The 14,141-nt window shown below is 33.4% G+C and overlaps 1 protein-coding gene across 2 annotated transcripts in view; it reads right to left on the bottom strand.

Annotated features, from left to right (window-relative positions):
* IBTK (inhibitor of Bruton tyrosine kinase) overlaps positions 1 to 14,141 on the bottom strand; it is a 100,944-nt gene that overhangs the window by 48,641 nt on the left and 38,162 nt on the right. Inside the window, exons 11-16 of one of the 2 annotated variants that reach the window (XM_059177213.1) lie at positions 11,304 to 11,481; positions 9,507 to 10,106; positions 8,310 to 8,396; positions 7,749 to 7,831; positions 7,632 to 7,669; positions 7,122 to 7,218 (exon numbers count right to left, since the gene is read on the bottom strand). In XM_059177213.1, the coding sequence (XP_059033196.1) occupies positions 7,122 to 7,218; positions 7,632 to 7,669; positions 7,749 to 7,831; positions 8,310 to 8,396; positions 9,507 to 10,106; positions 11,304 to 11,481 (1,083 nt within the window). The remainder of the gene's footprint in view (positions 1 to 7,121; positions 7,219 to 7,631; positions 7,670 to 7,748; positions 7,832 to 8,309; positions 8,397 to 9,506; positions 10,107 to 11,303; positions 11,482 to 14,141) is intronic. The other variant, XM_059177214.1, reaches the window with a different exon arrangement.

The following is a 14,141-nucleotide window of genomic DNA, read 5'->3' as shown; positions in this document are numbered from 1 at the left end:
AAAAAAAGATTACAAAGAAAAAAAAAACATAGAAAAACCATTTTTAACAAAGAAGGAAGAGGTGAAGTCACTGAATGGCAAACTAAGGACTACTTCTAGAATTCCTCCACAAAAGCAATGAATATAATATAAAACTGTCAAAATCAACTTTTTCAAAATTCAAGAAATTAGCCAAAGGCTTACAATAATCTAGGGAGTGCTGACTCGAAAAAAATGGCTAAATCTTGGTAAGAAAAGGGGAGTGATGGTACACTATAGCTTTTTCTATTTAAATCCTCTTCTTCCCTCCTCCACAGTTGTCTTAAAAACCAGTAACCCTGCAATCACAGTGGAAACAAACAACTACAGCCATTAAAGGAGGCAGAAAAGTTATAAAGCTACATTATCAAAGAACTGTCATTATTTGACATGCCTGGCAGTTTCCTGGAAATCCTACTAGCAGGGCTTGTCTTTATTTTGACCTGACTCAAAGCTTTACTGGTGTTAAGAGGCACTTCCTTCACGGCATTTATCAAAAACAATCAGTAGCAACTGTTTAACACTGAAGCTGACTGAGACAATCATAACAGATGGTAGAAACAAGAAGCAGATCAAGAAAGGTTTTATGTTTTTTTTTTTGTTTGTTTGTTTTTTTGAAAAAAGGGAGGGTGGCTCAGTCAGTTAAGCCTCTGCCTCTGGTTCAGATCATGATCCTGGGGGTCCTGAGATCAAGCCCCCATCAGGCTCCCTGCTCAGCAGGGTGCCTGCCTGCTTCTCTCTCTCTCCCTCCCCCTGCATGTGCTCTTGTTCTCTCTCAAATAAATAAAATCTTAAAAAATAAAAAATTTTAAAAAGGTAGGGAAAGAGAGGTTGTTATGACTGGATGTTTGTATTCCCTGAAAATTCACAGTTGAAGCCCTAATTTCCAATGTGGCTGTATTTGGAGATGGAGCCTCTCAGGAAGTAATTAAGGAAAAATGAAGTTGTAAGGGTAGAGCTCTGGTCCAATAGGATTAGGGTCCTTCTAAGAGAAGAGGTATCAAAGAGGTGTCTATTTCCCTCTCTCCTGCCCCCCCCCCCCCACGCACACACGCATAGAGGAAAGGCCATATGGGGATCCGTGTACAAGCCAAGAAGAAAGTTCTCACCAGAAACCAACCTTGCCAAACCCTAATCTGGGACTTCTAACCTCCAGAATTATGAAAAAATTAATTTCTATTCTTTAAGCCACCTCATATAACCTATGGTATTTTGTTACAGCAGTTCCAGCTGACTAATGCAGATGTCCATAGGGGGTTTTGAAAAGTTCCAACACACTGCTATGAATCTAGAAGGCCACACACACACATATAGACAACTATATACAGGTCAAGGAAAAACTTAGGCCCTAAGGTTTTACCTTTGGCTGGACATGAGGCTCTGCTAAAGCAGGAAGTAAGAGCTAAAGTAGAGTCATAAATTGCCTGCCTGAGAAATGAATGCATGCCCCCAAATACACAAAGAATCCATGGTAAAGACTGGGAATTTATTTGTTTAAGGCATTTAAGGAAATTTCTAATTATTAGCTGACCACTAAACTAACCCAGCAGAAACTTCAGTGGTCACACAAGACAAAGAATAGAGATTTTACAGAATTAGTCAGTTCAGAAAAATAAACAAATAGCACAAATAATACACCTTGGGGAGGGAGGAGAATCTGATTTCAAGAGTTATCACATTATATTATTTAAAATACATTAAAAGTTATGAAAGATGTAAAAAACATGTAAGTATGGCTCATATATAGGAAAAAAGTAACAAAGAGAAACTGTCCCTGAGGAAGCCAAGATGCTGAACTATTAGGGTTCAGCTATTTTAGGGGTGCCTGGGTGGCTCAGTGGGTTAAAACCTCCACCTTCAGCTCAGGTCATGATCCCAGAGTCCTGGGATCAAGCCCCGCATCCTGCATCAGGCTCTTTGCTCAGCAGGGAGCCTGCTTCCCTTCCTCTCTCTCTGCCTGCCTTTCTGCCTACTTCTGATCTCTGTCAAAAATAAATAAAATCTTAAAAAAATAAATAAATAAAATTTTAAAAGCAGCTATTTTAATTATTTTAATTCCTTTAATAAAGGAATTAAAAGCATTAAAGGAAATCATGTCTAAAAAATTGAAAGGAAGTATGAGAGTAATGTCTCTTCAAATGAAGAGGTAGAAATTATAGGTCAACTGAAACTATCCAATCTGAAGAACAGAACAGAAAGAAAAAATAATGAATACAAATTAACATGGCATAAGAGACCTATGGAATACTATCTAGCATATCAAGATATATATGAGAATTGCAGGAGAAAAGAAAAAAAAGGCATAAAGAATATTTTAAGAAATAATGGCAGAGTGGGGAGAAGTACAATGTAGAGGTTTTATATGCAATGGAAATTCAGTCATGATTCGTTTAAAATAGACTGTTATATGTAAGCCTAATGGTAACCACAAAGGAAAAACCTACAGTAGATACACAAAAGATATAGAGATGGACATTGGGGAGGGTATGTGCTTTGGTGAGTGCTGTGAAGTGTGTAAACCTGGCGATTCACAGACCTGTACCCCTGGGGATAAAAATATATTATATGTTTATAAAAAATAAAAAAATTAAAAATTAAAAAAAAAGATATAGAGAAAGGAATCAAAGTATATCACTACCAAAACATCATTCAATCACAAAGGAAGATAATAAGAAAGAACTGTAAAAGTCAGAAAACTGACAAAATGATTATTAAATCCCTTTCAATAATTACTTTAAAAGGATTAAATTCTCTAATCAGAAGACAAAGTGGCTGAATGGATAAAAAAAAAAAAACAAGATTCAACTGTATACTCCCTACAAGGGACTCATTTTACCTTTAAGAACACACATGGGCTGAAAGTGAAAGGATAAAAAATAATATTCCATGCAAATGGTAACTGAAGGAGAGCTGGAGTGGCTATACTTCTATGAGATAAATAGGCTTCAAGTAAGAAACAGAAAAGACAAAGAGGTCATTATAATAAAGGGGTCAATTCATCAATAGGATATTAACAGCTGTACAGAAGCATGCAACAAACATATAACAGTGAAGCACCTAAATACATAAAATATATAAGCTGAAGGCAAAATAGTCATCAGTACAGTAATAAGAGAGCTTGAATATCAATATTCATGTTCAAATATGGACAGACCATGGAGACAGAAAATCAACCAGGATATATCAGACTTGAACAACACTAGAGACCAAAAGAACCTAACACATATATACAGAACATTCCATTCACAACAGCAAAATACATATTCTCAGCGCACATAAAACATTCTTCAGGATAGATCATATATGAGGCCACAGAACAAGTCTTAACAATTTAAGAAGACTGAATGATACCAAGTATATTCTCCAACTACAGTGGCATAAAACTAGAATAACAGGATGAAAATAGGGAAATGAGTAAATATGTAGAAATTAACATGTTAATTCAAAGAAGAAATCAAAGAGAAAGCAAAAAATACCTTGAGACAAATGCAAATGGAAGTAAAACAGACCAAAATTTACGGGATACAGCAAAAGAACTTCTAATAAGGAAGTTAATACTGATAAATGCCATAACAAAAAAAGGAAGATCTTGAAAGAAATTAGGGGCGCCTGGGTGGCTCAGTCGTTAAGCGTCTGCCTTCGGCTCAGGTCATGATCCCTGGTCCTGGGATTGAGCTCTGCATCAGTCTGCCCGCTCAGTGGGAAGACTGCTTCTCCCTCTCCCACTCCCCTTGCTTGTGTTCCCTCTTTTTGCTATGTCTCTATCAAATAAATAAATAAAATCTAAAAAAAAGAAAGAACTGAGGGTTTTTATACAACAAAGGAACTGCAAAAAGAAAAAACAAAGCCCAAAGTCAGCAGGAGAAGAAAATAATAAAGATTGAGCAGAGGGGTGCCTGTGGCTCAGTAGGTTAAGCATCTGACATAGGCTCAGGTAATGATATCAGGGTCCTGGGACTAAAGTTCGAACTGTGCTCTGTGCTCAGCAGGGAGTCTGCTTGTCCCTCTCCCTCTGCTCCTCCTCTCCCCACTCATGCTCTCTTTCTCTCAAATAAATAAAATCTTAAATTAAAAAAAAAACAAAACCGAGCAGAAATATATGAGCTAGACATTACAAGAACAAAAAAGATCAACAAAACTAAGAGTTGGTTGTTTGAAAAGATATAATTAACAAACCCTTATAAAAAAAATTCCCCTCAAAAATAAAATTCTAAATGAAAGAGGAGACATTACAAGTGATATCACAGAAATGTAAATTTTGAGAGACTACTCTCAACAATCGCAAGCAGACAAATGGGATAGGTAACCTAGATGAAACAGATGAATTTCTAAAAACATGATCTACCAAGACTGAATGAGGAAACAGAAAATCTGAATAGACCAATAACAGAGTAAGGAGACTGAATATATTAATCAAAAATCTCCCAAAAAAGAAAAACCCTAGAGCAGATGGCTTCATGGATGAATTCTACCAAACATTTAAGTAAGAATTAAAACCAATCCTTCTCTAATTTGTCAAAAAAAAAACAAACAAAAAACAAAAAAAAACAAACAAAAAAAACTGAGGAAGAGGGAGAACTTCCAAACTTCTTTTATGAGGCCAGATCATCCTGTTACCAAAAAGAGTCAAGGACACTACCCAAAATGAAAATCACAGTACCATATCCCTGATTAATATACCTGCAAAAAACCTTAATAAAATAGTAAGAAACCAAATTCAATAGCATGTTAAAAAGATCATACATGATGATCAAGTGGGATTTATGCCTGGATGCAAGGATAGTTCAGTACATACAAATCAATGAATGTTGATGCTATCTTAACAAAATAAAGAACAAATATCACATGATCATTTCGGTACAGGCAGAAAATGCATTAAGACAAAACTCAACATCCATTCATGATAAAAACTTACAACAAATTAGGTAGAGAAGGAATGTTCCTCAACATAATGAAGGCCATCTACAACAACTCCAAAACTAACACCATATTCAACAGTAAATACCTAAAAGCTATTTGTCTAAGACCAGGAACAACATAACGATGCTCACTCATGCCATTCCTATTCAATATAGTACTGGAAGTCCTAGCAAGAGTAACGAGGAAAATAAATAAATAAATGAATGAATAAAATGAACACCATCCAAACAGAAAAGGAAGAAGTAAAACAGTCTCTGCAGGTGACAAGATCTTGTATCTAGAAAACCCTAAATGCACCATCAAAAATCTATCAGAAGTAATAAACAAATACAGTAAAATTGCAGGTTACAAAATCAACACAAAAATCAGTTGCTTTTCTATGCACAATGACCTATCCAAAAAAGTAATTAAAAAAACAATTTCTTTCACAATTATATCAAGAATAAAAGACTTAGAAATAGATTTAACCAAAGAGATAAAAGATCTGTACTCTAAAAACTATTAAACACTGATGAAAGAAATTGAAGACAAAAATAAATAGAAAGATATTCCATGTACAGGGACTGAAGGAATACTATTAAAACACCCACTCTACCCAAAACAATCTATAGATTCAATAAAATCCTATCAAAATTCTAATGGCATTTTACACAGAAACGGAAAAAGTAATCCTAAAATTTATACAGAACCACAAAAACCCTGAAGAGCCTCAGTAATCTTCAGAAAGAAGAACAAGGCTAGAAACATCACACTTCCTGACTTCAAAATATGTAACAAAGTTGCAGTAATCAAATCTTAAGATATTGCCATAAAAAGCAGACACATATACCAATGGAACAAAAAAGAGAGCCAGAAATAAACCCTCATTTTATAGTCAATTAATCTTCAACAAGGGTATAAAGAATACAAAATAGGGAAAGGACGACCTTTGCAATAGAGTGCTAGGAAAACAACATTCACATGCAAGAAAATGATTGGAATGGATTAAAGAATTAAACAACTAACTCAGAATGGATTAAAGAATTAAACAAAAGACCTGAAACTGTAAAACCCTTAGAAGAAAACAGGGTAAAAGATTCTAGTCTTGCCAGTGATCTTTTGAATATGACATCAAAAATCACATGCAACAAAAGCAAAAATAAGTGGAATTACATGAAACTACAAAGTTTCTGCAAAGCAAAGAGAAACAATTAATAGAATAAAAAATTAAATTTATAAAAAAGGGCAACCTTTGGAATGGAAGAAAATATTTGCAAACTACATTTGACAAGGGATTAATATCCGAACCAACAGGTTCATGAAAAGGGTGTTCGATGTCACTAATTATCCGGGAAATGCAAATCAATACCACAAGAGATGTCACCTTACACCTGTCAATGGCTATTATTAATAAAACAGAAGATAACGAGTGCTGGCAAGGATATGCAGAAAAGGGAACACTTGTGTGCACTGTTGATGGGAGTGTAAAATGATACAGCCATTATGGAAAACAGCATGGAGGATCCTCCAATAATTAAAATAGAACTACCATATGATATAGCAATCCCACCTTTGAGATTTTTAGCCAAAGGAATTGAAATCAGTATCTTGAAGATATATCTGCACTCCCATATTCACTGAAGCACAATTAACAACAGTGAGGATATAGAACAGCCTAAATATCCACTGAAGGAAGAAAGGATTAAAAAAATCTGGTATACACATATAACTAAACACAGTAGTACACCAAAGATGACTGAAAACTCTCTGTAACTAAAACATTGGTGTATTACTTGAAAAAGTATATAAACGCAATCTCTCCATAAATTTTGCTTCAATTCTTAGTCTGTTTCTTTTACTTCAGAGATATTATCACAAGGAGGAAAACAAGCAAGAAAAGACTTATATAATATTTGTCAAAAACTATTCCCTATTGTCTGCTCCTGATCTCAATCACAGAAACAGCTGGGTATGAAACTGTTAAATCTAATGTCAACCATTATACATAATCCTATAGAGTTCATTTTCACATACTGAAAATTTTCTTTTTCCACTCCTTTAATATTAGTAAGTATCCCTATTGCTGATTCTAAATTTAGCCTCTGTTGATGGCTTATTTCAATTAGAGTAGAAATTAAGATTCATGTTGATTCTGCCATTACTCAATTATATCTTAAATATCTAAAACATCCTCTTATTAATACCTTTTATCACCACAGCTTCATCAGTATAGAGGTAGTCCAAAATAACTTTTAGTATGTCAGAATGTATGGGCATTTCCAAAGCTGTACAAGTGGAAGCCTAAATAAAATAAAATAAAATAATTAATTTTAAACTAAAAAAACTACCTCATTCTGACTGGAATAGAAAATCTGAAAAGGGATAACATCAAATGCAAAAGAACATTTATAAAACACAAATCTAAAATGACATACATTTAATTTTAAAATGCCTTGTAACATAGGGAAATCAAGAAAAATTGAAACAAAAACCCATCACACTGGTATTCCAAACAAATGTCCAAATAATAAAGGGGAAATTCTGACCTATTAAGTTTTTCTGTAACAATTTTTATTTCACATAAATGAAGTTTAAAACAAAAGTGAAACTGACTTAAAATATGCAGTTCCCATTCTGCATTTCTTTAGTACGTAATTTCCCCAAAACAAAAAAAAGTGTGATTACCAGCCATGTGGCTTCAACTTAAAACTTACCTCAATCCATGAGCTACTCAGCATACTATGAAAATATTCTGGGAAAGAAAAAGTACAATTCATTAGAACAGTTAAACAATAATAATAAATCAGCAATTAATTAAAAAGTATACCTACCAAGTCTAGCACAAAGAACACACTTATGGCAAGTAAATTCCTTTCCATCCACTGATTTCATGGTCACATCACATAGAAATGAACTGAAAAATAAATTTTTTTAATTGAAATGAGATTTCTTTACATATTTAGCAAATAGGGAATTTATTAAAGGATTTGGCTTTTGTTCATTTTCTTTTCATTAAAGACAGCAGAAAACAAACAACTTGAGGACATACATACAAATAAAGTACTTCATCTTCTTCCATTTGAGGAAAGATAATGAGGGCCTTACAATAAAGATAATATTTAAAGGGAACTGAATACAGATAAATATTCAAAAAAAGTTCTTCCTTCTAATTCCTTCTAATTTTCCTTTTGCATTACAGACCAGGTGTTAATAGTTAATATTTTATCTATTTACCTCAACATCTCTCCAACATTCCTAGAAATGAAGACTAGTAAAGATAAAATGGTATCTACTCATATATTTTGCTTCATATGTCAGTTAGAAGAGCTCTGTTTTCACACTTGGGTTTCAAAACCTAAGGATGAAAAGTTTATCTCCATTTCCTAACTTACCACTTTTTCTGATTTAGCTTCAATTTATTACCAGGTTTCTTCTCAATAACATTAATTTTTCCATTTTCAAATTTGACTCCATTTAACCTATCAAGAATAGATAAAAATTAACATTTGACGGACCAAAACAAACAACAGAAATCCAACAAATTACCTTATATATAATCATATAATTTTTATCACCCAGAAAAGGATCTCAACAAACTCTACTCTGTGATAAAAGAGTACCATATATTCTTCAATTTTACTTCAAAGTACAGTTGATTATTGAACAACGCAGCAGTTAGTCACCACTATGTAACCCCCCCTTATAGAGTTGAAATCTGCATAAAAATTTTGACTCCCCCATAACTTAAATATTAATACCCCACTGTTGACTAGAAGGCTTCCCAATAACATGAACAGATATGTATGTTTATACTTTTTATGTTACATGCATTACATACTGTTTTTACAATAAAAGCTGAAGAAAATGTTAAGAAAATCATAGAGAGTATACATTTACAGTACCATACTGAATTTATCATAAAAAATCTTAATACAAGTGGATCTGCACAGGTCAAACCCATGATTCTCAGGGTCAAATGCACACTAAATACAGTTACTGACAATAAAACATATCAAAGCCATAGCACAAAGTCCTTCACTGTTTTTAAACAGGAAACCTGATATATGATTCTCTCCTCTACCCCACACATTAGAAGTTACACTGCCACAAGCAACATACATACCTTAAAAAAAGAGAATTCCAAAGAATCTGGCTTAAATGACAAATCTGTCTTAGGTACTTCACACTTGCTACACGACAGAACTACACCAACAATTTGAGATCACTATTATCCCTCTCTTTTATATACTGAGAAACTGAAGTTCAAAGAAACTAAGAAATCTGCCCCAGCCATAGAAGAGCTAAGAGGCATATATAGGTCTAACTCCAAAGACAGTACTTTTTCCAGTATACCACACTGCCTACCATTCCAGATTCCCATTACACAAACACCATGGAGAGTTCAAACCCACTAGCAGCCTCCATAGTTTTAATCCAGAGTCCTACAGAGATAGTTTTAGCAAAAAATGGGAGAAAAAACACATCCAAAATAGAAGGAGTTGAGGGAGGGTAGAGGGGTAGTAAAGAAAAAGAGAATTTTTTAAAGGGCATAAAGAGGTTCAAGAATAGATATTAAGGACAAGTCATACCTACTACTCAAATTACTGAAACCGAATTTCCTTGCAACATTTTGCAACATTCTTACAGGATCATCTTCCCCAACACTTTTCCCTTTATTGGAAGATTTTGGTTTGCTTTTCTGCTTTTCATTAACCATATGAGCTTGATTACTTCTGTAAACTTCAAATGCCGACTTCTGATTATCTTCATGGCAATTCATTTTATTTGAATGAGAATTCATAGTGCCCTGATATTCTTCTGGCTTTTTGTTTAAGTTTATTCTTGGTGTGAAGCCATGAATTAAAAAGTCACAAGTATCTGTGTATATAAATTGTAAAAGGTACTCAAACAACTCAGGATGAACCTTCTCCACCACAAAGAGATGGCATCCTGCAGAATCTTCATCTTTCCGATAAACATCTGTAAAGTCTAAAGAGGTCCCATCTGAAAGAAACAATTTCTGAAAAAAGTCAGAATGCGCTGCCAAAATATATTTATGTGCAGGGAAGATTCTATTGCCAACTTGAAATGTCACATCATGTATGTTGTCCGTTTCATCAGTTTCCCTTAGGAGTTTGCCAAACTCTTCAAAAAAGGATGATGAGGATACAGCTGGAATTTCATAAAGGCTAGAAATGAAACAAAAATCATTTTTACTTTCAAGAAATGAAAAAAAAAGCACCCCTAATCAATTCTCCTTTTAAAGTACAATTTCTTTTTTCATTATTAAACTTACAAGATTTAAAATCTGGCATTTCTTAAAATATAAGAATAGTCTTATATACCATATCACACATTACAATGTTTTTATTCCTTTTTATATTTTTCTGCTACACTAAAACGACAAGATTTAAGTTTTCCTTCTAAAGCAGTGTTTTCTATTTCTACAAGAAAATACCAAGATATAAATTCAAATGACCATTTCACAGAAATTTTTTAAATGATTGTAACTAAACACAAATGACTTTAAAACTAAAAATATCTAAAAAAGAATACAGTCCTCAACCTTTTATATCCTCTTATTTTATCCTTTATCCTTTTAAGTGAAGAAAACTAAATCTACAAAGAACTGAGCAAATACTTCAACCAAATCCCAGAATAGGATAGAAACTCAGAAACTAAATATAAAGATAAATACCCATACAGACATACAGTATGTTCTTTCAGTATTGTAAGATGATTATCATACCTTCCCAATACACATTTCACCCTTCCAGGTAGGGGAAACAAACCTTCAGGTTTGCCCTGGATTGAGAGCTTTCTCAGAAGATGAGAGTTTTGGTGCTAATTATGGGACAGACCTGGGCAAACCAGTATGGATAGTCACCCTACTTCTAGGACTTCTTTCCAAGAGTACCCTTGATATTTATCTTAACCTATCATCTCCCTACTAATGTGACTTAGAGAAGATTTGCACTGAGATTCAAACTCCCCTACAAACAACTCTATTACTACCTCCTCTTTTGTTAATTATCATATTCAAGTGTTAGAAATTTTTGCAAACAATTTAATGCTTATTATATATGTCTCAGAATCTTTGAACCTAGAGTACATCATAAAGTACTAAAATATAAACTTTGTGCATATACATATGTATCTTTAATATTTTCAATAAGTAATAGTTTACAAACTAAGAGAAACACTTAACATTTCCACTGTAACAAATTCTACCTTTGAGATATCCAGGTAACATCATCTTATGTCTAAAGCCTCTACAAGTGTTGGCAAAAGCATTTCAATGAAATTTGCTCCAGGAGCTACTAAAAACAAAAGAAAACCCAGTGATTATTCCTTCTAAAAATGAAATTTAATATATACGAGTGTACCTTGTCTTAGGATCCGACTGCAAGATTGCAAAGTTGCATCCACTTGGGTCTGTGCTGACACTAACAGCTCTATGGGCAAAAGTAAGTTTCTCAAGCCGAATTCTTTCATATACACTATTTATATCAGAGACACAAGACGCATCTGATGAGGAATTATGGAGATTTGATAAAATCTCTGCTAAAAAGAAAAAAAACAAACTTCCATTAATGGAGGCTTTACTGAAACTCTTAAAATGGTTTAGGAGTAAAGAAAATAGAAAAACAATTAAAATATAGAAATATGTTTCATATATGTCTTTTTGAAGAAGTATATCCTCTCTCTGTTAAACACAATTTGTACCCTATGAACAGGTCTTATACTGGAAATTTTGGTTAGTCAATTCTCGATTATCCACAACTTTATCTCTTTCAACAAAAGCATCTTCCACATTGCAGCCAAAGTTATATTTCTAAAAAGCAAATCTAGTATTATACTGGCTTCTAAAATCCTCAGCTTGCATTAAGAATATGTAAACTTAGCCTTTTGATAATTTGTTTGCATGTTTATTTATTTCCAAATATCTGAGTTACCATACTGTGCTATTGTGATACAGCAATCATCAGTCTGTCCCTAATGATACAGTAGTGAACAAGACAGGCATCCCTACATCTCAGAATATACAATCCAGCAGATAAGACAGACATTTAAACAAATGATTATTTCATTACAAGTCAGGTTAAGGCTATGAAAAAAAAAGTATGCAATTTGCATGCAAAAAATGATTCTGGCTACAATAGGAAGAATGCTGAAAGAAATTAAAAATAAAGACAACAAGATCACTTAGGAAACTATAAGAGTCCAAAAAAGAATAAATAACATACACTAAAGTTGTAGCAATACAAGCAGAGAAAAGTGGAAAGATTTCAGAAATATTTGAGACAGAAGTGACAAAAATTGGATGATTGACCAGATATTGGAGTGGAGGGATGTGAGGCGTCAAAGATAACCATTTACTTAGAAAACGCTGAAAAGCAAATGTGGGAGCATGAGATCATGAATTCAGTTCTAGACGATTAAATATGACTAAGATACAATCCCAAGACTTTCAACTTTTTCATGTTTCAACATTTTGGTTACTCCATCAAAATTTACTCTTTCAGTTTTATGGGGCTTCACTAATCTTTCCCAAAAACTCAGTTACTGCAATTTCTACACTCTCAAACCTAACATATACATATTAGTATTTGTAAACTGTAAATAGTTATGTATATGTCTACTGTCACTACAAACTTATGAATGTCTGAAAACAGGGGCCTATCTTACATATATTTTCTTATAAATAAAGCATAGCCCTATATCTGACACATAGTAAATCTACTTTAAGTTTGTAGACTTATATAATCTATAAGAAAAAGAAAGAAATACAACAAATCAGTAATCACTTCACTGTGGCTTTACGATTTTGAAGAATAGGTTTATAATTTTCTGAATAATTTTAAATGTTCCTTATATATGTTTTACCATTTAATAATGAATTTGTTCATTTAACAGATGACTTAATAAGGGACTACTATGTGTCAGGAAATATGCTGAATGCTAAGGATACAGTGAAATAGTCAAGGTTCCTTGCCATCTTACAGTCTGATAGGAGGCAAGCATTAGAAAAATTAATCACAAAGATAAAAAAATAACAAGTAAAAATGACCTGTATCCTGAAAATACAAAGGGAATATGAAAAGTGACACAGGATACTTCAATTTAGATTCAGAGATCTGTGAAAATATCTCTGATGAAGTATAAATAAACCTGAGATGTGAAAAATTAGAAAAAGCCCTACTGAAAAAAATTGAAAACCTGAAGGTCAATCTGACTGGAGAGTGGTAAATGAAAGGGAGTTCAGAGACACAAGGGTCAGAGCAGGAGCTTTCAGGATAAAGTTTAGGAAGTGGAAAAACCATTAAAGAGTTCTGAAACAGGAATATTAGAATCAGATCTTAAAAGATCATTCTGATAATTAAGAATAAATATAAAGAAATAAGACTATGATTAAGGAAAACCTAGTTTTTACAGTAGTCCATGTGAGTAGGGACAGGGTGGGACCAAACGAACTGTGAAGTGGTAAATGAATTCTAGTTTTTCCAGCAGAAAAATCAACAGATTAATAATTATGGATGAAAGAAAAAAGTTGGTAACCTAAGTTAAAAGAACAATGCAAGTAATCCAAAAATTTATAAATTCATAATCAGATAAAATTAAGAATGAACTCTATAGGGTGCCTGAGTGGCTCAGAAGGTTAAGCGTCTGCCTTCAGCTCAGGTCATGATCCCAGGGTCCTAGGATCAAGTCCCACGTTGGGCTGCCTGCTCCTTGGGGAGCCTGCTTCTCCCTCTGCCTCTCCCCCTGCTTGTGCTCTCTCTCTCTCTCATCAATGAACAGAATCTTAAAAAAAAAAAAAATTAAAAAAAAAAAAAAAGAATGAACTACATAATGAATAACTTCTATTTTCAGTCATGGCATCTTAATTAAAGCTATCCTTTACATTCACCAAGTAATGAAATAAAACTATTTTCTATTCAGCAACTGTTTAATACTACTTGTATTTAATTTATTTTATTTACTTTTATTTCTCATTAATATAGACTTTGTTCTTCCCATATAATTTCCCTTTAAGCTATGAAATGTACGTTTTCGTTTTTGTTTTTTTTAAAGATTTTATTTATTTATTTGACAGAGAGAGAGATCACAAATAGGCAGAGGCAGGCAGAGAGAGAGGGAAGCAGGCTCCCTGCTGAGCAGAGAGCCTGATGTGGGGCTTGATCTCAGGACTCTGAGATCAAGACCTGAGCTGAAGGCAGAGG

The sequence above is a fragment of the Mustela lutreola genome, chromosome 6 (genome assembly GCF_030435805.1).
Source record: "Mustela lutreola isolate mMusLut2 chromosome 6, mMusLut2.pri, whole genome shotgun sequence".
Taxonomy (NCBI): domain Eukaryota; kingdom Metazoa; phylum Chordata; class Mammalia; order Carnivora; family Mustelidae; genus Mustela; species Mustela lutreola.
Note: the sequence above shows the minus strand (reverse complement) of the source record. Positions and strands in the feature narration are given on the sequence as shown.